This window comes from Miscanthus floridulus, chromosome 8 (genome assembly GCF_019320115.1).
Source record: "Miscanthus floridulus cultivar M001 chromosome 8, ASM1932011v1, whole genome shotgun sequence".
NCBI classification, from domain to species: Eukaryota; Viridiplantae; Streptophyta; class Magnoliopsida; order Poales; family Poaceae; genus Miscanthus; species Miscanthus floridulus.
The window spans coordinates 74,966,765-74,994,050 of record NC_089587.1 but is presented as its reverse complement, the minus strand read 5'-3'; the positions used below and the strand labels follow the sequence as shown (position 1 = coordinate 74,994,050).

General features: G+C 46.9%; 2 protein-coding genes across 2 annotated transcripts; both read left to right on the top strand.

Annotated features, from left to right (window-relative positions):
* Nucleotides 1–18,466: 18,466 nt before the first annotated feature.
* Nucleotides 18,467–19,129, top strand: LOC136469410 (uncharacterized). The gene has a single exon (XM_066467613.1). The coding sequence runs from the start codon at nt 18,467–18,469 to the stop codon at nt 19,127–19,129; it is 663 nt and encodes a 220-aa protein (XP_066323710.1).
* A 1,299-nt stretch (nt 19,130–20,428) lies between these two features.
* Nucleotides 20,429–20,893, top strand: LOC136469409 (uncharacterized). The gene has a single exon (XM_066467612.1). It carries the CDS (start codon nt 20,429–20,431, stop codon nt 20,891–20,893), a length of 465 nt encoding a protein of 154 aa, XP_066323709.1.
* Nucleotides 20,894–27,286: the final 6,393 nt, after the last annotated feature.

The following is a 27,286-nucleotide window of genomic DNA, read 5'->3' as shown; positions in this document are numbered from 1 at the left end:
GCTTTGCATTTTCCCATGTGTTGCTTCTCAATAAAGGTTTTCCAAACACTGCCCAATAAAAAATTTGCCACGTCATCAGATATAGTTAATCATCATGTTTGTGTGTATATATAGTTGCTAGAGATACCGAAATTACCTCTGGATAATATCTATCATATCTTGGTAGTCTTGTTATGGTTTTCTCATCGAGTCATAGATTATCAAGTGACTTTTCACCAGATCGATGTCCATCAATATCCAGTGATTGCTGCATGTGTTTATAGGATATAACGCATAACACTCATTAATTAACTAGAATCAACATATGAGCCATTAAGGATGATCGACATTATTAACACTCACTTGAAGTTGTAGGGGAAGAGTATATCCTTCTTGTGGCGTTGGTTCACTAAGAAGTTCATGAGGTTACTCTCTGACTCAGACTTCCAATTAGGCTTTGGAGTAACTGGGTCTTTGAATACTATATGGGGATCAACAAAACCAATTTCATTAGCAGCCTTTCTTTCTGCGCTCTGTCATTGTAAATCTGCATATATATAGTACTTGTTAGGATAATTTATATGCATATACACACATATGATGAGTTTAATAATAGATCGAAAGAATTATTACTTACAGGCAATAGCAGCTAATGATAACTTTGTCCAGAGAGGTCAGGTGGCATAGTTGATGAAATTCTGCAAAGTCAACATACATAACATCATCGCCACGGAACCAATGTTCGTCTCTAATTCTGACACTCAACGCAGAAGTATCCACCGGTAGACGCCTGCATGTACCACTTGTTTAGCAGGTACATTTGCGTCCCTAGATCACCTAAGGCTTGAGGGTTGTATAGACTCTGGCCTAGTACAAATTTTTTCTTTCCAAATATCAACCTCCTGCCGCACTCTCAATGTTTCTATCACCAAACATCTGGTAAAGGTCGAGACCAGTCTCTTCAATAAATTCACCAAGGTGATCCAAATCGACATCCGGAGGTATGTTTGCCTGATGCATTAATCCTAAATTCGAACCATATTCATTACCAACAACTAGCGGGGGGACTGATTGGTGCGATTGTTGTCCGAGTTGTGCAACTCCTTTCCCTGCCCGCTTCTTTTTCTGTGCCGCCTCAATTGACTTGGTGAGAGTGCGGTCATAGTCCGTTAACGTTGCTTTGGACGGCTTACGAGATTCCCGCTGTTGTTGCTGGTAAGAAGCCACCTTTTTTCTTAGAATATCTGGAGCTACGAAGAAGTACTGGTTTCTCCGGGTTTCTCCTTACTTCTTGATCCTTTTTAAGTTTGTCATAGAATCTGACATATCTTTTTTATATGCATCAGTTACTTCTTCCTTCTCTTCAGATATTATTTTGGGAATAGCCCTTGGTTTCACGGTGGCTTTCTTTGCCGGCGGGGGCTGGTTCTTCGTTTGCGGGGCTGGCCTCTTGCTAGTACTTGGCTTCTTGGTAGGCAGGGGGCGGGGGAGGCGTTGGAGACCTCCTTGGAGGTGGTGGCAGCGGCATTGGAGACCTCCTTGGAGGTGGCGGCTGCGGCATTGGAGACCTCCTTGGAGATGGTGTGGATGCAGCCTCGCCTTCCAACACATTGTCATCATACAGAGCACTATGATGATCTGGCGATTGAACAATTGGACTTAGGTTGGGGGAGGATCTGCTACAAAAAAAAGGAATGACATATTATTATGAGCAGATTGTTAATTATTTAAGCCAATATAAATTAATGATGTAGTGTTTTCATCCGCACCTATGGTGAGGTAGTTCAGGAGGAGGTGGAGGCGACATCCCAGGAATGATGATGTAGCGCTTGCGCCATAGAATGAATGTCTTCTCTGCTTCTCCTAGAGTCTTCTCGCCATCACCTCCAGGAATGTCAAGAGGCAAATCACTAAAACCTTTTTCAGCTTTATCTACCGAGATGGTAGCATATCCTTCTTGGATTATATTCCATGAATCCTTGGTGTCTTGGTTCGGTCGATAGGATTAACAAGACCGATAGCCACCTTGATTGTGGAATTCCCCTTCGGAATGTGTAGCTCACACGATGTACAAGGTTCAGTGACGTCATCCATAGGGAAGCGCAGTCCTGTGTCCCCTTGATTTGGTATCTCCGTGGAAGCGCAGCTGCTTTTCAACTGAGCAGGGGGGCTAATGTTGATTCCTGGCTCTGATGCCTGCTTGCTTGCACTCACTGCTATTTGCACTTGCCTTCTGATTTTCCTCCTGCATTCTCGCTTCAAGGTTTTTTTCCCGCTCCTGTGCTTCACTGCACCGCTTCCTCCAACCTCTGGAGCCGCTGTGCCTCTTCTTCCTTCTTTCTCTAGGCGGCTTCTGTAGGAAGGTCTGTCCTGAGGGAATCCATGCTCCCACGAGACACTTCCTTTGCCTCTAGTTCGGCCACCGTGTTCAATAGTCCCGATGGCGTATGTCAGTTCATCCTTCTCTCTGTTGGGCCTGAATGCACCACTAGCAGTAGCTCTCTGAGCATAAAACAATCTTTCTGCTGCTTCTTGTAGTCTTGCGCCATAAACGCACTTCCTGTCTCCTGGTCTAGTGTTCCCCCATGAGCGAAAAACCAATTCTTTGCACGCTCTCCCCACTCGAGTGATTCTGGTGTGATACCCTTGGCAAGAAGGTCTGCTTCCATTTTGTTCCACTTCTTAATGGCAGTCGGGTAGCCACCTGATCCCAAGTTATGGTGGTATGTCTTCTGTTGGGCATTACGTTGGTTCTTTATCACCCGACTCACACCCTCTTCTGACGTCTTGTACTGTACAAACTCATCCCAATAGGGCCTCTGCTTTGAGATCGGGTCTGGGACAGTGAAATCTGGTGCTATGTTCTTCTTGACATACGTCGTGTATAGGTGTTTCTTCCAATGTCTAAAACTGGGTGGCCATCTTCTTCATTGCCCAATCCCTAACTCGCTCCTTCAATTCATCACCATCTATTATATCATCATAACCATCTATTTGGAGCGTGAAATGTTCCTAAGACATCATTCCAAATTAACGTCTTGTCACGATCGGAGACAAAACTGATATGAGGAGCATTGGTCTTCTTCTTCCATTTGCGAGTACTGATCGGAGAGCCGGTCCCTTACAAGGTAACCACAAGTGGTGCACTGAATTTCGTTTTATTTGGCCCCCCGGTTCGCCTGTATCCACATTGAACTCTGAGATGATGAAGCGGCCCTCCAATGGCTTTTTTGGGACCTCGAACATTTTTACTCTTCGTTGTAGTTGTTGATGTCGATCCAGAGGGCTACTAAACATAAACATTATTTTTAATGTCATGAGCACACATAAGACATATGATAATATATATAGCTAATAATAAAAAATATATACTTGGCCAATATCTTGTTGCTCATTTTGTTCAAGAGCTAAGTACTGACTCCCATCATCTGCATCCTCTTGCACGTTATTTTTAGCACCATCATCGCCGGCAACTTGAGTGCCAGTGTTGATCAAATTCATCATCAACTCCTCCTCATCCATGTTTCTCGGGTCGGCCATCTAGCTTCAAAAAACAAAACCAATATATAGTACGTCAAATCTTTGCTTACATGCGTAAAATCTATGAACAATATGCATTATTAAATCTTGCCCCTCGGTCACGGACGCAATTCGCCACACTAGGGCGAACTGCATCGGTACTAGGGCGAATTAGGGCTATACATAAACGGCCGAGGGCGAATTGCATCGGTGACTAGGGCGAACCACGTCGGTGACATCAACAACGCGGTTCGCCCTAGTCACCGACGCAATTCGCCCTAGTGTGATTGTTTAGCGTTAACGATAACGATAATACGAATGTTGATCGACTAGGCCATGAGAGAGGGCGGTGTGACGAGAGTGGCGGTGCTCCGCTATACCGTATATATGTTTGTACACATGGGTGAACGAGGGCGGCGGTGCTCCACCGTATAAACCCTAAACCCTAGGGCGAACGAGGGCGGCGGTGCTCCTGCCGTATAAACCCTAAACCCTAGGGCGAACGAGGGCGGTGGTGCTCCGCCGTATAAACCCTAAACCCTAGGGCGAACTGAGGGCGGCGGTGCTCCGCCGTATACATAGAAACGCATGGGCGAACGAGGGCGGCGGTGCTCCACGACGTATATATACATGCATATGAATACAAATGATGAAAACATATGGATCGCGATCGAGGACAAGGATGTATGGCAAGACGAGCGGCGTGGTCTCGATGTCGGCGCAGAGTGGGCCGGCCAGGTCATCGGTGCATGGTGGAGGGTGGCGCGCGGGCGCGCGCGGTGGAGGGCCGACGACGAGGGCGGTGGTCGGTGCGGTCAGCGTAGAGGTGGAGGGCGTCGTGGGGACTGAGGTCGGCGGCGATGTTGGGGCCTTGATATCCCTTCTATTGTGGTCTCTACTCCTAGTAGCTCTAATAGTTCTGCATTAGAATGGAATACATGAGATTAGTGCACATTTTTCATGTGGACATCCTTTCATACATGTGAACAAAAAATTCATATGTGAAGAAGTCAATCAAAAAACATTCTTAATTTAGCATTCTCCATATACAGTGCACCGAGTACTTGACTTGTCAATAAGCATTCTTTTGTTCAGTGTGAACTCAAGCATAGATATCCAAAACTCATATGAAGCACAGCACTGTCTCAAGAAGCAACATTTCTTACACTGTAGGTCCAAAATTAGAGCAAGACCTAGTTTTATCTGAAACATAAATGGATAGGCATTAAAAATGACTAAAACACCGTAAACCGGTGCTCCGTCTCCAACATCACACATTGGTCAATTTGGCTTCCATCGGTCCATGTTTGCGGTTGTACTTGATAATATAGAAATAGTTTGATAGATTGAAGGTGTAAACTTATTATTAATAGGTTCATCATGGGAAATAATAGTTTCATAATATGTATAGTCCTTTTTTAGACCAAATGCCACAATCTCAAAATATAATGTGAGATAGTCAAAGTTTAAATTTTGTCAACCAGGCCAAAATACAATTTTATATCTGTGATCAAAAGGAGTATATTATATATCATGCATGCATGTCCACATGTTTTTTTTCTTTTTGCAAAACATAGTACAAACGTCAATATATAGCACTGCAAACTCTACTTTGAAAAGCAATTCAATTGCCTTGATTTACTATTTGAGAACATTTTATGAACAACCATCAAAGTAAAATGCACTAATAAGATGACATGAAAATAGGCATACAATTTTGGGATGGCCGGTCCAGTCAAGGTATAATGCATAATAAAATGCCACAAAATGGCCAGGCAATTTCTCAATTACATGTTTTGCAAAAAAATAAAAAAAATTGCACAGCATCACCGTCAATCCTCTACTCGTTTTCCTCTGCTCTCCTTCAGCTCGCACGCCACCGCGCGTCGGCCATCCCCGCATTCCCGACCACGAAACTCCATAGCCACGAGCGAGCCATGGCACCACGCCATCATCCTCGCCATGGCCATGCGACCCCGCCATGCCCATACTACGACTGGCCGCTGAATGGCGAAACCCTAGGCACTAGTAGAGAGAAAGCCGAGAGAACTCACCTCACGAATGCGGAGGCAGATCGACGGGGTCACAGCGGCAGCGGCGCAGCGAACGCGCGCGCGAGGACCACGGACGCGCGCGAGGCGGTGACAACAACCGGCATCGGGCGGGGTGGCGGCGGCGTCCTCGGTGTGGCAGGCCGGGTGGCGTGGGCGCAACGGGGGAGAGGAATCGGCGATGGCGTGCACGGCGGCGAAGATCGAGAACGCAAGGAAGAAGATGGGGCGATGAGGGGTTTGGGCACTGGCATATATATGCCACACCCCTTTACTCTCAGTGCCAGCCCCCCACCGGGAGTAAAGGTACTTTACTCTAGGTGCGTGTTACCAACCGGGAGTAAAGTATACCTTTACTCCCAGTTGGTAACACGCACCGGGAGCAAATGTTTACCTTTACTCCCGGTTGGTAATACGCACCGGGAGTAAAGGTTTTTTTGACGGGCCACGAAACTGCAGCCCACCTTTACTCCTGGGTGGGCTTCCCACCCGGGAGTAAAGGTGGGCTGCAGTTTCGTTACCCGCCTGTTTTGAGCAAATTTTTTAATAGAAATGCAATAGTCTTGTTAAATACATAGTAAATTAAATAAAAGGCATAAAATTATTTTGTTAAAAATATGGATTTTCTTTTTCTTTATTGCACATAGGAAAAATCTATAACCTAACTTTTTTATTTTTGTTATAATTATAAAACATAATGTAACTAATATTTATTATTTCGTTAATGCAAAAATGTAGTGTTTAATTAAAATTATTAAAACTATTGGTTTTGGATAGGAAATTTGTTTTCACATCATTTTAACGTTAATATTTTAATTTTTCATCACTCAATATCCTAATTTAACTTTTCGAGAGAGAAATCCCACCAAATCAAACATTGATTTAATTTGAAACACGACATAATAAACATCTGAATTTACAATTATTACATAATATCTCAAACACACACTACATTAAATCACTATATCATCAAGTGGGCACAGCAGTGAACTTCTTATTATTTCGTTAATGCAAAAATGTAGTGTTTAATTAAAATTATTAAAACTATTGGTTTTGGACAGGAAATTTGTTTTCACATCATTTTAACGTTAATATTTTAATTTTTCATCACTCAATACATAATATCTCAAACACACACTACATTAAATCACTATATCATCAAGTGGGCACATCAGTTAACTTCTTCTTTATGTATGTCCCTTAGTTATGATCGCGTCGTAACCATGGAGTGTCCTCATCATTTACCAAGATGCTAGGGTCTTTGTTCACTTTGAAGGGCGGAATTCGGTCATCCTTTTCATAATCTTCTGACATGTCCGACTTGTCCTCAATTCCCATGATGACTCTTTTCCTTGAAAGAACTATGTGGCGCTTTGGCTCTTTGGTTGAGTCATTATCGTTTTTCCCTCTTTTTGGTTTGGTAGACATATCATTGACATAGAACACCAGATTTACATCCTTGGCAAGGACAAATGGTTCGTCTTTGTTCCCAATATTACTAAGGTCTACTGTTGTCATTCCATACTCGTTGTCTACTGTTACCCCGCCTCCGGTCACCTTGACCCATTGGCACTTGAACAATGGGATCTTCAAAGTAGGTGCATATTCTAGGTTCCCATATTTCATCTATGCGGCCATAATATGTCTGCTTATTCCCATTCGGGTCTGTGGCATCTATGCGGACACCACTGTTTTGGTTGGTACTCCTTTTATCTTGGGCTACTGTGTAGAATATGTTCCCATTTATCTCAGTACCCTTTGTATGTGATGATATGCCATGATGGTTGCATAGCCAATAAATACAGTTGCTCATGGATGCTCTCATCACCTTGACATTTTTTTCGCAACCAACCGCCGAAAGTTTCCATGTGCTTACGCGTAATCCAAGCTTTAGTCTTCCCTGGAAACTCGGATCGTAAGAGATCCTTGTGTGTCTCAATATACGGATCTACCAAAGAGGAGTTCTGTAGAACTGTGTAGTGCGCTTTATTGAAATAATCATCCTCCGTACTAATATATATTTTCCTCCCTAGTGTCCCCTTTCCGCTTAGTCTCCCCTCATGTCTCGATTCGGGAACACCAATCGAGTCAAGGTCGGGCATAAAGCCAACACAGAACTCAATGACCTCTTCTATTCCATAGCCCTTGGCGATGCTTCCTTCTGGGCGAGCACGGTTGTGAACATATTTCTTTAGGACTCCCATGAATCTCTCTAAGGGGAACATGTTGTGTAGGAATACAGGACTGAGAATGAAAATCTCCTTGACTAGATGAACTAGGAGGTGTGTCATGATATCAAAGAAGGAAGGAGGGAACACCAACTCAAAGCTGACGAGACATTGAACCACATTATTCTGTAGTTTAGCTAGATCAGTTGGATCAATTGCCTTCTGAGAAATTGCATTGAGGAATGCACATAGCTTCACGGTGGCTAGACGTACATTTGGAGGTAGAATTCCTCTTAATGCAACTGGAAGTAATTGCGTCATGAGAACGTGATAGTCATGGGACTTTAAGTTATAGAATTTCTTCTCTGGCACATTTATAATACCCTTTATATTCGAGGAGAATCCAGATGGTACCTTGATGTTGTTTAAGCATTCAAACATGATTTCCTTCTCCTCTTTGCTTAGAGTGTAGCTAGCAGGATGTAAGTAATGGCGTCCATCATCTGTCTTCTCTGGATGCAGGTTGTCTCTTTCTCTCAAACAACGCAGGTCCTGTCGTGCTTCAAATGTGTCCTTAGGCTTTCCATACACACCCATGAAGCCTAGCAGATTCACACAAAGATTCTTCATTAGGTGCATCATGTCGATCGAGCTGCGGACCTCTAGGACTTGCCAATAGGGTAGGTCCCAAAATATGGACTTCTTCTTCCACATGGGTGCGTGACCATTAGCGTCGTTCGGAACAGGTTGGCTGCCATGTCCTTTTCCAAAGACTGACTTTCACATCATTGACCATATCGAGTACATCCTCACCGGTTCGGTTGCGAGGCTTGGTCAGGTGGTCTGCCTTCCCTTTAAAATGCTTGCCTTTCTTTCTTACGGGGTGATTTGCAGGAAGAAATCGACGATGGCCAAGGTACACGACCTTTCGACATTTTTTCAAGAATACACCTCTAATATCACCGAAGCAGTGTGTGCATGCATTATATCCCTTGTTTGACTGTCCTGAAAGATTACTTAGAGTAGGCCAATCATTGATTGTTACGAACAACAATGCTCGTAGATCAAAGTGTTCCTGTTTGTACTCATCCCACACACGTACACCTTCTTTATTCCACAAAATAAGAAGTTCATCAATAAGTGGTCTCAGGTACACATCGATGTCATTGCCATGGTTGCTTCGGGCCTTGGATGAGCACAGGCATTCATAATGAACTTCTGCTTCATGCATAACCAAGGAGGAAGGTTGTAGATACTTAGAGTAACAGGCCAAGTGCTATGACTACTGTTCTGCTCTCCAAAAGGACTGATACCATCTGTACTTAAAGCAAACCTTAAGTTTCTTGCGTCATTTGCAAACTTGGGAATTCTCTGTCGATTGCTCTCCACTGGGACCCATTAGTAGGATGTCTCAACATATTGTCTACCTTATGGTCTTCTTTGTGCCATCACAACAATTTTGCATGTTCTTTGTTTCTGAACAGACGTTTCAAGCGTGGTATTATAGGAGCATACCACATAACCTTGGCAAGGATTTTCTTCCACGGACGTTCGCCCTCAACATCACCAGGGTCATCTCGCCTGATCTTATACCATGATGCATGGCATACCGAGCATGCATCCAATTTCTCGTACTCTTTGCCATGGTAGAGGATGCAGTCATTAGGACATGCATGTATCTTCTCAATTTCTAGCCCCATAGGATAGACAACTTGTTTTGCTTCGTAGGTAGTGGCGGGCAATTCATTGTCCTTCAGAAGTATCTTCTTTTGGATTTTTAGTAACTCTCCAAATCCCTTGTTAGATACACCATTCTTTGCCTTCCATTGCAGCAATTCTAGTGTGGTTCCCAACTTTTTCTGCCCTGCATCACAAGTTGGGTACAACAATTTCTTGTGATCTTCTAGCATCCGCTCGAACTTGATCTTCTCCTTTTCACTTTCATATTCTCTTTGTGCAGTCACGAATGACCTGACAAAGATCATCAGCATGCTCATCTTCTACGGCTACCTCTTCTTCAGCTTCTCCCATTGCAGTATCATTGAAGCACGCACCATCGGGAATAATATCATTGTCGTCCCATTGTTCTTCTTCACCTTCTTCCATTACAACGCCGGTTTCTCCATGCTTCGTCCAACAAATATAGTTTGGCATGAAACCTGACTTGAACAAGTGTGAATGAAGAGTCCTTGAGCAAGGATATTCCATCGTATTCTTACATATGGCACATGGGCAGCACATGAAACCGTCGTGTTTGTTTGCCTCGGCCGCACGTAACAAAGAATGCACGCCGTCAATGAACTCTTGGGAGCGGCGATCAGCATTGTACATCCAATGCCGGCTCATCTGCATTACATGACATAAATACCATATTAAAACCTAGATCATAATTAATTATTTATACAACATGCGTGCCACCACAAAAGGTACAAATTTATGAAAGCATCGCTACAATGTAGACAATCCCAACTACCACTAAAAGAACTAAAGCTAAAATACATTTCAGGAGCACAAGGATTTCATGACCAATCTCAACTAAAACAGATAGATCCCCCGATTGTGCAACATCTTTGGGCTTCTTTGGCTGGATCACTGCCTCATTAGCCGCCGTATCTGCCTGTTGTGCAAGATATTTTTGCACGAGTTCAACATACTCTTCCTCCCAGTAGAAGCCTGAACATCGTCCACTGCCATCCCACTGAAATTAAAACAAAAAATTAGAACTTTAATCACAACCATCATGAAAATAGGTATAAACTAACCATAATCATAAAATACGATAAAATAACTCACATTGCGATCCGGACACTTGTAGAAGATACGACCCTTGTTGGGACCCTCCTTCTTCACTCGGTACTCCATCACAATCTTCGTCTCATCACGACACTTGCCGCATGGAATGAGAGGGAGGCCCAGCCTAAGTCGCTTTGGAAACCCATGAGAGGCCGAGGACCCGGAAGCAGTTGCCATCTACTCTCTATACTCATTTTTTAATACACTATAAATTTCTCATTGTATAAACAAATAAAATTAAGAAACTATAAAATTATCTATATCTCTAAACAATGAAGTGTGCTATGCATGCTAGAAATAAAAAGTGAATACTAATTTTAAATACCTACTTTAACCTTTCTTCATCCAAATATGCAAACTATAAGTTATTTTGAGCTCAAATTGTTTACAAATAAAAAAACACCATAAAAACAATATATATAGTGAACAATATGAGATAAGCCAATGATGAAAAATGAGAGTATGAGATTGGTAACCTTTACAACTGAAGAATCGACGGAGGAATCGAAGAAATCGATGGAGGAATCGAAGAATGGATGGAGGAACAATGGAGGGAGGAAGCAAGAACACTAGTGCAGTGAGCTTCAAAATGTGCTGAGCTTGGGCTCAGGGAGGAAGAAGGAGACGGCCGGGATATAAAGGGGGGACCTTTAGTCCCGGTTGGTGGCTCCAACTGGGACTAAAGGTAACTTTCCAACCCCCGGCGTATCCACGGCCCGGGAGTAGACCTCTACTCCCGGTTGGAGCCACTAACCGGGAGTAAAAGTCTACCTTTAGTCCCGGTTGGTGGTTCCAACCGGGACTAAAGGTCCCTGCCACCTCTGTCTGGCGTAGTAGCCATTGGGCAGGGACCTTTAGTCCTGGTTGGAGCCACCAACCGGGACTAAAGGTCTCTCTAGTCCCGGGCGCTAAAAATGCTAGGACTAGAGCCCATTTTGGTCGAGGATCAAAGGTCTGTTCTCTACTAGTAAAAGAGTTCTCTTTTGGGTCTTACTGTTAGAAAAGATAAAAAAATAGGTATTGAACCCTTTACCTATAGTGCTACCCAAACATGGAATATGTCTTGTATTTTGGGTGTTCCTATTGGAGATCTCTACTACTAAAAAGAGTAAACTGGACCCGTTCACCATTCCAGGTGAAGCCGGAGTGCTTAGGCTTCGCCCTTAGAATTTTTGTGCAGACAGGTAGGCCCCACCATCCCACACTATGAGCCCGTGACTCCCAGAGCACCGCCCTAGGCCCTGCCTCACTAACACTGCGCCGCCCCTGACCTGCCCTCCCTTGCCACCACTGCCAGAACACGGCCCCCGGCCCTGCCCCTCCCACACAACGACGAACTACCACCGCCATGTCATGTCGACCCCAACCCTACCCTATCCGTAGAAGGCACAGCCCCTCCCACTTAGTGTTGCCCCGCTGACGAGATCCTAACATACATGCATGTTAAGCCTCGGGTCCAATGGTTTCTAAATGAAGAAGACCACCCAACCGCCCCCTTTAGGATAGCCCAGGGGCACAGGGGCTATGCCCATCAGGCATGCTCGCGTGCACCCTCTGGCAAAGAGACCTGGCCGAGCCTGACTCGACCGCAGCTTCCGCCTAGGGCTCGGGGCTTCCCTGAGCCTTGGACTCCCGATCTACGGCACCTCCGGGCCTGACACTTGGCTCCTACCCAGCTAACGATGCCAGCTAAGGCCCGGGCACAAGAAGACAAGCCCCAGGCTATCGATGCCCGGGGGCTCCCTAGCGCCACTCCTTAGGCGTGCCCCTGCCAACTGCTCATCTGATAGGGTCATGTCTGTAACACCCCTGGTGTTATGAGCTTGCTTAGCACCGAGATTTAGGTTCGAGAAGGATTAGCCAAACAAGTTTTCGAATTTTAAACATTTGTAACGCACATGAAATGATAAGCTAATCCTATGTGACTCACTTTTGTGGACTCAAATAAATATCCAAGTTAACTTACCTGGTGCGTAAAAGTGCTAATGAAAATTCTAACGAGAAAAATGGCAGAAGTTGTTTTAATTATTTGGCACAAAAAATAATTTATAAAGCAAAAATAAAATATAACTTGTGTGTAATACTTAAGTAAAGATGATGAGCAAGTGGTGTAGTTGAAGATGCAACTTTAAATTGTGAAAATAAATGTTGTTAACTAGCATTCTTGGGAGCTCAAAAATCAAATTTGAAGTTAAGATAAGCTCTTTTCGTTAAGTCGGCAAACACTTGAACTATTGTTTAAAATGTCATTTTTGGCGAATTATATTGAGTAAAATAGTTAAATAGTGCTTAAGTATTTTGTTCCTATGGGCTAGTATGAAGTATGGGCTATCACATGTAGTATTTCTTGGTTGAAGTTACTAAGGTATGGACCTCTTAAAAATTGTGGCAACAAGTGTTCGTGTATGTTATGTCCAAATTGAACCCTTGTCTTTTCTAAGTCGGAAAAGAGTGTTGGACAATGCTATTTTGGTGTTTAAATTCTAACTAAAATGTTTAAACACTAGCCGCGTGTTTTGGTATTGTTGATTGCATCAAAGTGAGTACTTGGGCATGGTATATGTGGTTGTTGTGTTGGGTGTCACGTTGCTCTTGTAAAAATTGCCCAAATTTCATGGGAACGCGCTAGATTATGTCGTGGTCACTCTGTTCATGAACCAGCGCTTAGCGCGATGAGCTCATGTTGGCATCCTTCCAGTCACCTCTCTGGTTGCTCTATGGGAGTGCGGTTTACTTTGCTAACTAGGTGATAGTATCGGCCCTAGGTTGGTAACTTTGGTTGGACCTCCACTGAGCTGGGTTTGAAGTTTGGTGCACTCCAAAAATCATGCAAGCACATGGTTCGGCCATTCGGGCTCGAGACGCGGTCACTGCGTCTAGTGTCGCGCCATCACGGGCTACCTACACTGCTGCCGGCAGCTGCTACCACGCGTTGTGCTGCGCGTTGGCTAGCGTACCCTATGGCCGTGACCGCTGTCTCGCTAGCTAGCTGTGTGGCGTCGGCTACCCACCGGGCCAGGCGTGGCCGCAGTCGCCCTCCGCCGTGCGCGGGACGCTGCCGACCGTGGCACCATCCAAGCGCAGATGTAGGGCTGTGCCTTGTCATTTTGGTTACTGCAGCACTCGCCCTCCGCCACTCAACCCACCTAGCCCAACTCTATTTTCAGCATCGTGTCGTGACTAGTTGCATCATGAGGTCGCGCTGCCGTGTGCACATGGCCGCATAGGCACCCCTAAAGGCTCCACCCGAGCATTTAACAACATGACATTTGCCTTCGCTCGTGCGGTCATATCCTCACGCTGCCGTGCCTCGTCGGGTCATGGCCGGGCCACCTCTACCGGGGTTGCTTCCCATGACGTGGCGGTGGCAGTGCACCGCTCTCTCTTCCCCTTTCTTAATCACCAGCCCAAGGTTTCCTAGTCCAATTCCTCGTGTCAGCGAGTAGAAGAGGAAATTAGCTAGGTGCCCCGTTCACACCGAGTCCAGTCGTTGTCTATCGTGGTCGAATTTGTCGCCGATCAAGTGCGCCGCCGAACCAGTAGGTCGAGAGGTAAGGCATGTAGGAGTGGTAGCAGTTCAAATGCTCGTAACCCTGAGCTCTCCTTGACTTCCTCCATCCAGTGCTCACACTATTTTGCCAAGGGTACTTGTCGTCGGTGGGGTGACATGCCGGTGTCCATCACAGAGCACCGCCGTCCTGCTCCGTTGCATGTGGCCAGCCCTGTTTGGACCACCTTTGACCAAACCATCATCGCGGTCAAGCTTGTTGTAAGCTTCTCATGCTCACTCGCTCACGCGTTAGTCCTCTGGTGGCTCTAGCTCGTTGGAACTGGCACGCCGTGGATAGCTGTAGCTCATGATAGTATGCCTCCGAGTCCCTAACCGCCACCCATCTTAGAGCATTTAGCTATAGATGGCGACCGACCCGCTAAATGGGTCCACGTAGGCCTCTGGTGGCCGACGTGGACGCCCAGTGCTGCCGCTCGCTGCGCCGCCATGCACGGGATGACCGGGGGTGCGCGTTGTGAAATTTGGAAAAATCTAGGGGGTAAGTAAATTCGTCAAAGAAAGAAAGAAATAGTATTAGGACCTAGTCGTGGTTCGGGAAAAATCTGATGGCTCATTTGCTAAAGTGCCAGCGCTAGCTCCCTACCGTGGGCTATCTTACGCGTGTGCCCGCGTTCCTCGCTGGGCCAAATGCTTGCCACCGGTCCTTTTTGTTTTCTAAAGCATTTTCTAATTTAGTTTCTAAGGTAAACTTGTAAATTCAATATAAAATTGTGTAGTTAACCAAAAATTGTGAAACCAATTTTATTAGGTTCCTAAAACATGATCTATCTGCTAGTATATTTTATTCACATAGTTTTATAATATTTGCAGGAGTTATCTAATTAATTTGAGATGCTTAATATTGTAAGATATAAACTTATAAGAATTGTTGTGATAAATTGGTGATAGTGTTGGCTCTAAAACTTTCACAGTAAATTCCTGACATTATTAGGTGCTCACTATAATTTTTGTAGCTCCATAATAATTAGTTTGCTAAGGTAGCTAAATGAATCCTAGTTCGAAAATATATATTTAATCAATAAAATGCCGAAACACCTTAGGATTTTAGAACTAAAACATTTTTCTGGAGGCGAAGCCTTGCTTGACAACGTGGTACGTAGCCTAGCACATTAGTTATTAGAGCTATCTCGTTAGCTTGTGAGGCATAATCGTATTTCTAAGAGTTTCGGTTGTCGTTGATTATTTACGTCTCTACGTTGCATCCACGTATATCATAATAGGAACAATGATGGATCATGGTGATGATCGGAGTAGCGGAAATGGTGGTGCCTTGATGATCATGTCACCATGATGGAATGCTAACTTTTGGTTATATCTTACCTAGGCAAGCTCCGGTGCATAACCTCTAATATTCTACACTTTATTTTATGCTTGTGCATTAAGTTTTGAGGAGTTGAATGAACCCTACTTGCATATATATATATATATATATATATATATATATATATATATATATATATATATATATATATATATATATATATATATATATATATACTTATCCTGTAAGTCCTACTAGTATGTCAGGATTGTGTAGATTACTATGCTATAGGATCTGATAGAAGTTGAGTGATTACCTGTCACTTGTGAGAGATATGAAAGATATTATTGTTGTTATTATCATATTACTATCACATTGAATATATATATCAGGATGATAATTGGAGACCGGTCAGAATGGTACTTAGAGCTGGACTTGGTTAGGCATTCGAGCGAGGCTCGGGTTGTATTTGTTCTGCCTATGTCGATTGAGGACCGTCCGTTGCTGTGGATGGTAGTCAGGTCATAGACTTATTATCCTGAACACATACTTACTTATGAGGACGGGAAGCTCGTTACGCTCTTGTCGTGGGTTCTAGCTCTTTTCGGACCAACTGATTGAAGGTGGGGAAAGATGGAGGTCTAAGCACCGTACTAAGACCGGGTCTCAAGCATGGGGGCTTGGAGTCTAAGTTTGGATGGGGACCTAGATCCTATGATAGGAGTGGAATGGGTTGGCCTTGTTTGTGCCTAGGGTACAAATGGGGCATGTGTTTCAGGGTACCCAGCTGAGATACATTGATTCACGAATTGCCGTTTCTATGAGATGGTACCGACTTAGCTAAGGTCTAGCACCGTAGTAAGAACTGAAATATGAAAGATGGTAAAATGGTTCTGATTGCTCACCACCTGCTTGAAAGTAGCATATGAGCTTACCTAGAATGGATAGTTAATGAACTAATGATGACTGTTAATAAAACTTAATATAAGGCCACATGTTTAGTAATGCTTCCGCAGATGCAATAACCCACAAGCCAAATAAGTCTTGCATAACCTTGGAGTCTTTTATTTTTCTCCTATCGGGTAAGTCTTGCTTAGTACAATCGAGTACTCAGGGGTTTTTCCCCTGTTGCAGGTGATCAGAGGATACATAGAGCTGATACTTATGTGTGGAAACCTCCTGATGGGTTTAGACATGATTCCTTTCATGCTACGACCGTAGTGATTATTTAAAACCCTCACTAAAGGTTTTTATGAGAAAAGATATAAAAATCTGCTAGCATCTCTTGTATATAAATGTCCACTACGCTAATGCTCCATCATGTCATTAAATTAATTTTTGCTTCCTCTGTAACTCGGATAACATTGTTATATTCCGTTGTTATAACCAATTGAGGTAATATCCTGTTACTGTAATAAAGTGATGTAAGAAATGGCTTAAGAATGTTGTAAGCTTTATTCTCTCATTTATGATCCTGATGGAAAAATGTGAATTTTCAAGTTCTTCCTTAGGATGTGCTCGATGAACTATGTAATTTAGTGTCCTCTCTAGAGTACTTAGTGTCTAATGGAAGATAAGTACTCCTGGGGGCATTAGATTAGGTGGTTCTACCACAACATCTGGGGCGTGACACAAGAAGACAAAGCTTCCCGTGGCCTCCAGGGGCTTTGGGGCTTCTAGGCCCGCACGTTAGCCCCTAGAGCCGACCACCATTGCCACCAAGAAGACTCTAGAAGGTCTCACCCAAGGGAGGCGGGTCCAAGCCGACACCGTCTGACATGCAGAGTGTTAGAATAGAGCAGCTAGATGACGCTCAGGCTTCTTCGGCTCCAAGACACCTCGACGATCCACGACGCACCACTGCAAGCCCCACCTAGACTACGACACATGTAGACCATAGATTAGAACCCCCAAACCACCTTGTACCCGACTTATCTCATTATATAAGGGATAAGGTCAGATCTAGAGGGGGGAGGATCCTGATTTGATTAGCAGACACTCCATTTCATTCCATCTACCTCCGCTCTACACCGAGAGCAAGGCAACCCAAAGAGGGGCACTGAGAGCCCCTCCTGCACCACATCCCACCATCTCCTTCCTATCTAATGAGGGGGAGACTCCACCAGCAGTGAGGCAACCTTAGGATTAGCACTAAGCTAACCCCCTACCAAATCTTCTTCCTTTACACTATGTTGTAACCCCTAGATTTTGGGTGCTCTTGAGTATAAGGATCATCAGCTGCTGGACATAGGGACCGAATTGGCCCAAACTAGGATAAACTGTTGCATCTTCTCTGCATGATTCTTCTGTTCCTGAGTCCACTCGAGCCACCACAGACCCCATACTCTAACACCGACTCAAGCAACTTGCTTGCCATGGTTTCGACCCCATGACAGCTGGTGCGCTAGGTAGGGGGCAGCATCAAGTGCGATTCTGGCTCTAAGGTGGCCGGAGCCACCTGCCTTGTCACCAGAGCAAGCGGCACCGCCCCAGATAGTGGTGTTCGCTTTCCTAGTGAGTTCTCTATCATGGTCGGTGCCTTCACTCCGGGCCAAGTCCTCAACTTTGGGAGCCTGGCCTACATCGCCGACTGCTACGGCGAGCTTCGTCCACTCCACGGGACTACGTCGACGGGTTATGCACCCCTATCACCGTCCCCCCCGTCGAGGCCGCCGAGAGCGGATCTCAGGGTCCCGGCTCGTCAGATCCATCACGGATCTGCCACCACCCAGGAGTGGTGCAAATAACCCCTCACTCCTAGGTCATGTCTTCCCATGGGGTAAGGGAGATCCCGCATCACCCCCTCGCCCCACCGAGGCGGGCACTGCCTGGTCTGCTAGGCATGCACCGTCGGCTAGCCAGGGAGATCTATGACATCACCAAGGCACCACCAGCGGGCGCTCCCCTCACCTATATAGAGTAGGCCAGAGGAGAGCTCGCCCTCGAAATGATACAGCTTTGCTCCATGGTCTACGGGGGAGGACCAACTCCGTCGCCCCCATGACTCCCAAGGGACATGCTATGGGGGTTCAACATGGCGAGCAGGGCACCGCTTCGATGCCTTCGCTGGTCAAAGGTCCCCATCTCCTTTGGCTGCCAGGACTACCCCCGACACGTCCCCAGTATGGGCCTTTTCCTAGCCATCGTCGACCCCATCGTCGGAAAGGCACGCCTCACAAAGGTGCTGATGGACGGCGGGAGCGGCCTCAATGTTCTCTACACCGACACACTCGATCATATGGGGATCTCAAGGAAGGACCTCTGCCCTAGCGGGGCACCCTTCTTCGAGATCATCCTCTATTGGAGCATCTGGCTCCCCGTTACGTTCGGGGATCTCACTAATTTTCGGAAGGAGTACCTTGACTTCGAGGTGGTGGATTTCGCCAGTCCTTATCACGCTCTGTTGGGGCGGCCATGCTACACGAAGTTCATGACTGTCTCGTACTATGGGTGTCTAAAGCTCAATATTCCTGGCCCGTGGGTGGTCATTGTGGTGGCTAGCTCTATGGCCGAGGCATATCACTACGAGCAGGAAGGCACAGCCCTCACTACGGTCGACGTCGTTGCCGCCAACTTCACCCAAATCAGACGCCAGCCGGGTGATGAGCCCCCAAAGGGCTCGAAAGGGAACGTGACGACGACCTTTCACCCGGCCGACGACACCAAGATGATCCAAATCCGCCTCGAAGACCCCGAGAAGCGACTCTGCATAGGCGCTGGCATGTCCCCGAACATGGAATCAACCCTCACAGAGTTCCTATGCAACAATGCCGATGTCTTCGCATAGAAGGCCTCTGACAAAGAGAAGCGCAAGGCCATCGGTGAGGAGCTCACCAGGCTACTCGACGTCGGCTTCATCAGGGAGGTCCAGCACCCCGACTAGCTGGGCAACCCTATCCTGGTCAATAAGAAGAATGGGAAATGGAGAATGTGCGTCAACTACACTGGCCTCAACAAGGCATATCCCAAGGACCTGTTCCCCCTTCCTCGGATTAACCAGGTGGTCGACTCCACCACCGGCTATGAGGCCCTCTGCTTTCTAGACGCATACTCTAGGTACAACCAGATCACGATGGACCCCTCTGACTAGTTGGCCACATCCTTCATCACCCCCTTCGGTGCCTTTTGCTACACCTCCATGCCGTTCGGCCTTTGGAACATAGGGGCCACCTTCTAGAGGTCATGCAGAGGTGTTTCATGGAGCAAATCAGCCACAACCTGGAGGTCTACGTCGATGACATCGTCGTTAAGAAGTCTCGAGCAGCTGCACAATTAATCAACGACCTAGAGGAAACCTTTGCCAACCTTCACGCCAACCACATCAAGCTCAATCCAGAGAAGTGCATGTTCGGGGTCCCAACGGGGAAGCTCCTGGGTTTCATCATCTCCGACTGTGGTATCGAGGCCAACCTCGAGAAGATTTCTGTGATCATGGACATGGAGCCGGTCAAAAACCTAAAAGGAGCTTAGAGGCTCACTAGGTGTCTAGCCACGCTCAGCTGCTTCATATCCTGCCATGGGGAACGGAGTATGCCACTATACAAGCTCCTAAAGAAATCTGATTGTTTTGAGTGGACGCGGGAAGCTCAGGAAGCGCTCACAAGGCTGAAGGACTTACTCACTACACTGCCAGTCCTGACCTCCCCTTTAGCGGGGGAGACTCTGCTCCTCTACACCACCGCCACACCGCACACTGTCAGCATAACTCTAGTGGTGGAATGCGAGGAGGAGGGCCACATCCTCAAGGTCCAATGGCCGGTGTACTTCATCAGCGAGGTCCTCTATAACTTGATGGCCCAATACCCAAGGATCCAAAAGCTCCTCTATGCCATGCTCATCGCTAAGCGCAAGCTCTAGCACTACTTCGATGCCCACCCTATGGTGGTTGTGTCTTCCAGCGGCTTGGGGATGTCATCAACAACTAGGAGTCAACTGGCCGCATCGCCAAGTGGGGGCTCGAGCTCATGGGCCTCGACTTTACCTATGCCCCCCGCACCATGATCAAGTCCCAAGCCCTCACCGACTTCATTGTGGAGTGGACTGAGGAGCAGGCCTCGACCACCCCGTCAAGGTAGAGTATAGGACCATGTACTTCAACGGCTCCCTCACCCTTGAGGGTGTAGGCGTGGGGGTTCCCCTCATATCCCCCAGTGGCGACAAACTAAGGTACGCCCTTCAACTCCACTTTCGGGCCACTAACAACATTGTAGAGTACAAGGCGCTCCTCCACGGTATCTGGGTAGCCGTCGAGCTTAGTGCTCGGTGCCTCTTTGTACGAGGAGACTCTGAACTGGTTATTAATGAAGTCATGAAGGAGTTGACTTGCCATGACATGAAGATGGAGGCCTACTACATGGAGGTCCGAAAGCTAGAGCACGAGTTCGACAGCATCGAGCTCCATCACGTCCTCCAGGGGGACAATGAGGAGGTCGACTCCTCGATGAGGCTGGCATCCTCCCAGAAGCCCCTGTTGTTCGAAGATGCCCCCTTAATCCACCTTGGGGAGGGCAAAGCTCTAGCCCTAGCCAGCGCCACCTCAACCTCGACCTAAACCATCAAAGGAGCACCGTCTCCCTAGGAGTGCATGCTTGTGGTCACCATGTGCAGTCAGCATGGCAGCAAGCCGCTGGCTAATGCCCTTCTTGACCCACTAGTGCGCCCCATGAAGCACGGAAGACAAGGGCCAGCTGCCCCCCTCAGGGTAGACGATGGCCCACCTATTGAGGCCCCCAAGGCGACCCTAGGGTAGGACATCGATGCCCTCCTATGGACCTAGAGTTAGTCCACCAAGACCTCGGGAGCACGCTAGGTGAATCTTCCAACCGCCCCTCCCCTGAGACACCAGAACACTAGAGGGCACCCTTCCTCAACTTCCTAGAGTGGGGGTCCTCCTTGATGATGTCGCAGATGCCCATAGGCTGGTCCGATGAGCCAAGAGTTACTAGGTCCTCCGCGGCTAGCTCTACCTTCAGAGCACCTCTAAGGTGCTCCTATAGTGTGTCACACAGGAGGAAGGGAGGGAATTACTCCTTGACATCCACGATTGCATCTGCGCCCACCATGCAGGGCCATGCGGTCTCATGGTTAAGGCTTTTAGACATGGCTTCTACTGGCCGGCCACCCTCACTGATGCTCGAGACCTTGTCAAGACGTGCAAGGGGTGCCAGTACTATGCCAAGCAGAGTCACTTGCTAGCCTAGGCACTCTAGACTATTCCCATCACCTAGTCGTTCGCGGTCTGGTGCCTCGACATGGTTGGGGAGTTCAAGAAGGCACCTAGGGGCTTCGATCACCTCCTGGTCACCATCAACAAATTCACCAAGTGGATCGATGTCCGGCTCATCACTAACCTCAAGTCAGAGCGGGCGATCGAATTCATCCAAGACATCATCCATAGGTTCGAAGTACCCAATCACATTATTACTAACAATGGCACTCAGTTCATAGGTTGCAAGTTCCTGGACTTCTACGACTCCTAGCGAATTCGGGTGGATTGGGCTTCGGTCTATCACCCCAAGTCCAATGGCCAAGTTGAGTGCGCCAATGGGCTGATCCTCCAAGGGATCAAAACCCACATCTACAACATGCTCAAGATCCACACTGGACGATGGGTGGATAAACTCCCCTTCCTGCTTTGGAGCCTATAGACAAGCATGAACCGCTCGACAGGGTACACCCCCTTCTTCCTTGTCTATGGGGCTGAGGCAGTCATCCCCTCTGACCTCAACTTCGATGCTCCACGTGTCCACTTCTACGATGAGCAGCTAGCAGAGGAATAATGCCAAGCGGATGTCGACATGCTTGAAGAAGAGCATAACACCACTGTGGTGCGGTCTGTCGGCTACCAGCAAGGACTTCATCGCTATCACGCCAGACGGGTACGTGAGCGTTCCTTTGTTGTAGGTGACCTTGTCCTCTGGAGAGCCACCCCATCCAAAAAGGGCCACAAGCTATCTCCACCCTAGGAAGGACCCTTCCGTGTCTCACGGGTGATCCGATCGGGCGCCTACATGATCAGCACTATGTCGGGGCACGAGTATGACAACGCCTAGAACATCAAACAACTACATCGATTCTATCCATAGCTCATTCCTTCTTGTCTTTCATTTATTGTACCTCTAATCCCCTGGCAGCAACCCACCCCTCAGTGGGACAGAAGCGACATCCCCCTAGAAGGGGATGCATGGGAGACGGGCCCACACAGCTATAGCCAGGATGCACAGAAGTGTCCTGACCGTCGGACAAGTGATGTTCGAGTATCGGCCTTGAGCCGCTCATGGTGACCCAATGATGGAGGCAGCGAGTCTCGAGCATCGATAGACGGGCTCGAAAACTATACAAGTGGCTCGGTCGAGAAACCAAGAATCTGCCCCCTGGGGGACATGACCAAGGCATGGAACGACTGTAAACTTGGGGTTCCCACAGACTTACCCGCTAGTAGCACGGGCGTAGCAATCATGGTGAATGAGGCTATTGTCGTGGTAGCCTAGCCCATCGAGGGAACATCAGCCCTGAGTTGAAAGCTCATCAGAGCCCATGAAGACTTCAAGGTCACAATGGCCTTAGGGGCTATGTCGACTCCCTAGACAGAGCAGCGCGACCCCCCAATCAATGGGCGCTCAGGTAGCGCATCCCCCCAAAACCAACCAACTCCTTAGAGTTAGGTCGGGAGCCGCTGAGTAGTGGGCCCAACGAGGGCCTCCGTCTGAGCCTTAGCGCGCTCCCACTTCCCTGATCTATGGCTATAGAGGGTCGGCCCTAGAAGGCCAGATTGAGAGGACCGGGACCTGTTATCGTAGCCCTCAGAAGTGCATGGAGTTCTAGATGATCAGATGGCCCTGAGCCAGAGCCCAACGCTCTTGATTACCTGACCCACGATAGGCTCCAGTCAAAAAGGAGTGTGCCCCTGGGCCTATAGTCGGTGACTCATAGAAGTTCGCCGAGCTCTCGCTCAAGTCAAAGACCCATGCGACATGGAGTTGTGAAGGGATCTACATCATCTTTGCTCAGACCGATAGCCGAGTGCCATCAATCACACTAAAGAAGAAGGCCCCAAGTAGGGCATAACACTCTTGCCAGTGGAAGCCATCCCCGCCAAGGAGGGTTCGGTTACCAGAAGATTGAATTTAGCCCTTTGTCGCCATCACGCCAGGTGAGGCCATAAAGGGCTTGGGGGCTTCCTGACGAGATCCTAACATACAGGTATGTTAAGCCTTGGGTCCAATGGTTCCTGAACGAAGAAGACCCCCTAATCGACCCCTTCAGGATTGCCTAGGGTCTCAGGGGCTATGCCCATCGAGCACGCTCGCGCGCACCCTCTGGCAAAGAGACCCGCCCAAGCCTGACTTGACTGCAGCTTCCGCCTAGGGCTCAGGGCTTCACCGAGCCTTCGGCTCCTGATGTATGGCACCTCTAGGCCCAGGCCTTGGCTCTTGTCCGGCTAATGATGCCAACCAAGGCCCAAGCACAAGAAGACAAGCCCTAGGCTAGCAATGCCCTGGGGCTCCATGGCACCACTCCCTAGGCGTGCCCTTACCAATTGCTCCTCCAACAGGGTCACGTTCGGGGCATGACACAAGAAGACAAAGCTTTCCATGGCCTCTGGGGGCTCAGGGGCTTCTAGGCCCACACGTCAGCCCTCGGAGCCGACCTCCTTCACCACTAAGGAGACTCTAGAAGGTCTCACCCAGGGGAGGCCAGTCCAAGCCGACACCGTCTGACACGTAGAGTGTTAGAACAGAGTAGCCAGACGACGCCCAGGCTTCTTCGGCTCCAAGACACCTCGACGGTCCATGGCGCACCGCTGCAAGCCCCTCCTGGACTCCGGCGCACGTAGACCATACACTAGAACCCCCAAACCACCTTGTACCTGACCTATCTTATTATATAAGGGATAAGGTCGGACCTAGAGGGGGAGGATCCCAATTCAATCACCAGACACTCCATTCCATTCCATCTGCCTCCGCTCTGCACCAAGAGCAAGGCAACCTAGAGAGGGGCACCGAGAGCCCCTCCTCCACCGCATCCTCCGGTCTCCTTCCTCTCCGATGAGGGGGAGACTCCACCGACGGCGAGGCAACCTTAGTATTAGCACCGAGCTAACCCCCTACCAAATCTTATTCATTTACACTCTATTGTAACCCCCTAGATTTTGGATGCTCTTGAGTATAAGGATCATCAGCTGCTGGACGTAGGGACCGAATTGGCCCAAACCAGGATAAACAGTTGCGTCTTCTCTGCGTAATTCTTATGTTCCTGAGTCCACCCGAGCCATCGGAGACCCCGTATTATGACATCGACTCAAACAACTTGCTTGCCGTGGTTTCGACCCTACGACACCTGCCACCATAGCTCGCCTCATAGTCCGCATCTTCGCAATCCCATCCTCGATCCATGGCACCCCGTGTCCCTGTCTTCCCCCAATCAGCAGTAGCAGGCTCGCTCCTCCCCGCCGTCCTCGATCTGCAGCACATCTTCCTCCCCAATTGGCGTATGCCACCGCCCAGCACCTGCCTGTCCTACCAGCGGCTACCACACCGCCTCTACAATCCAAGTCCTAGGTGCCTGGAGCCTGGAGGAGAGAGAGACGGTCCGAGCCGTTGCCGGGACGCTGAGAGGAGAGGAGAGGGGAGGTGAGCTGCCACGCGTACAACTTTGTGGAGAAGGTTGGTGGGCCGCCTCAAGGGTCACTGCATAGTAGTTCCTCGCTGCCTTCTCGTCTTCATGAGTGCCCAGACCACCGCCAATCTAGGATCAGAACCCTTGCCTCCCTCCAAGATTACGTTTGAGGTAAGAGGAAGAGGAACTCATTAGCACGTTAGCTTCATCCTGTGTGGCTTCATCCTCGCTACCTTCTCTCGAGCTTTGCTTGCTTCATCCTGTGTGGCTTGGCTGCAATTCTGATATCCCTAAAGGGCATACCCAGTGCAGAGAGCTCCCGCTCTGTGCGGGGTTTGGAGAAGGGTGTCAGTGGCAAGCCTTACCCTCACCTGTGCAATACGAGGAGACTGTGACTCAAACCTGGGACCTTCCGGTCACAGGCGGTAAGACTCTACCGCTTGCACCAGGCCGTCCTTCTGCAATTCTATATCCCTCCAATATTAAAAAAAATGCTATTCTGCCCAAAAACATGCCATAACTTAATGTTTTTTCAGTTGCATAGCTTATTAATCAACAAACATGCTTAGTATGCAGTAATACATACTTTGGATTAATGTTCCTACCTGTACTGTTTTTATGCGAGCTCCATGTAGCAGAGCTTACACAAGTATTCAAATGATTGAGATGTTGCTGCAGTGGCTACTTTTGAAAAACTATTTTGGCCTCCATGCAACTTCAAACAGCCTTCGCCTGTTATAATTTTGCCTTATCAATTCTTAAGGTGCCCACTATCTCAAAGAAAAAGGCTACAAAATAAGTTATTTTGTAGCCACCTCCATTTACGATAATTTTATATACTAATTTACGATAATATCAATACATATTTACGATAGTTGGGTTACTATAACACATGGGGATATTTACCATAACATTATAGTAAACCACTTAGTAAGGAGTTACTATAATCTCGTAAATTAACATAGTAATTATCGTAACTCAAAATAGCTACAGAATAAGTTATTTTGTAGCCAGCTACAGGATAGTAGTTCTATATATATATATACACACACACACACACACATGATGATATCCATATATAGGCAATGATATTGATATTCAGTGTTATGGATACTAGGTTCTGTATGGTACTACTATTCAGTAAGACATATTTTTGGATTATAGCATAGCAATAATTTGTTCCCTGCAGGTTTGTTCCATTAGAGAGGAGACTGGAGTCTCATGAACCTGCAGATTGGACACTTTTACATCTGCATCCACTGTCACTCCCTATGGTAAAACATCCTCGTGCTGTCACGTTAGTAGTGTTTGTGTCCCTGTTAACCTATTTATTAGTACCAGCCTTTCATTAACATATCTCCAGTAAAAAACTGAGATGACATACATGATTCCCCTTCTTCCAATAGTTTTAAGACCATTAAAGCAAGAGACCACAGCACTACAGTTACGCCTCAACCTGTGCAAAATATAGACCCCCCATTCAGTAGGTTATCTCTTAATAACTTAGTGCCCCCTCTTTCTCATCCACTTCTGCTTAATACAATCGATAAGAAGAGCAACCAAAGTAAAACTCATACTAATATATGCTCATCAGTGTTTTTTATTAAAAAAAACCCTGCATGCATATAGTGTACCACATGGACATGAATACAAACTACACCAAATAATTTGATCATGGAAACCTTACTAGAAGCTGTACAAATGAATTACTGACCAAAGATTTCTAATATCCAGTCTTTGCAATACAATGACATCAAATTCTTTTAAATAGCAGATTTCAGCAATTCCTAGGACTAGGAGTTGGTAGGCATCCTCTTGTCAGCAGCAAGGGGATCAAAATGCTAATGGTTGTGCAGCCAAACAATCCATATAGCTAGCTTTGCAGTGATGCAAGGATTAACAAGGATGTGATTTTCCAGTTTCTATCTTGCTTCTTTGGATAGTCTGTTGCCTCTGCATTATTTTTGTGTATGAACTGTCATGATGCAGGTTAGAACAGAGTAGGGCTGATACCTAAATCCTGCATCACAAGATAATAATACAGAGATTGAAAAAATAAGAATAGTGGTCCTTTTTCTCTCCAATGGTCAATTTTGCCCCCAAAGATTATAACATCCCAATCAATCTAATTAATGGGATGGTTTTAGCATACTAGCTTTCAAAAATTCTGATAATTTATGTGTTTTCAAGATCTCTGATAATTTCAAATCTAATGAAGGTTTGCATGTTTGTCTTAGCAGACTATCTTTACAAAATTGTAATTGATGGCAAAAGTAATAATGTTCTAATACTGATATCTGAACTATGATAGATACATCTGGCAAGC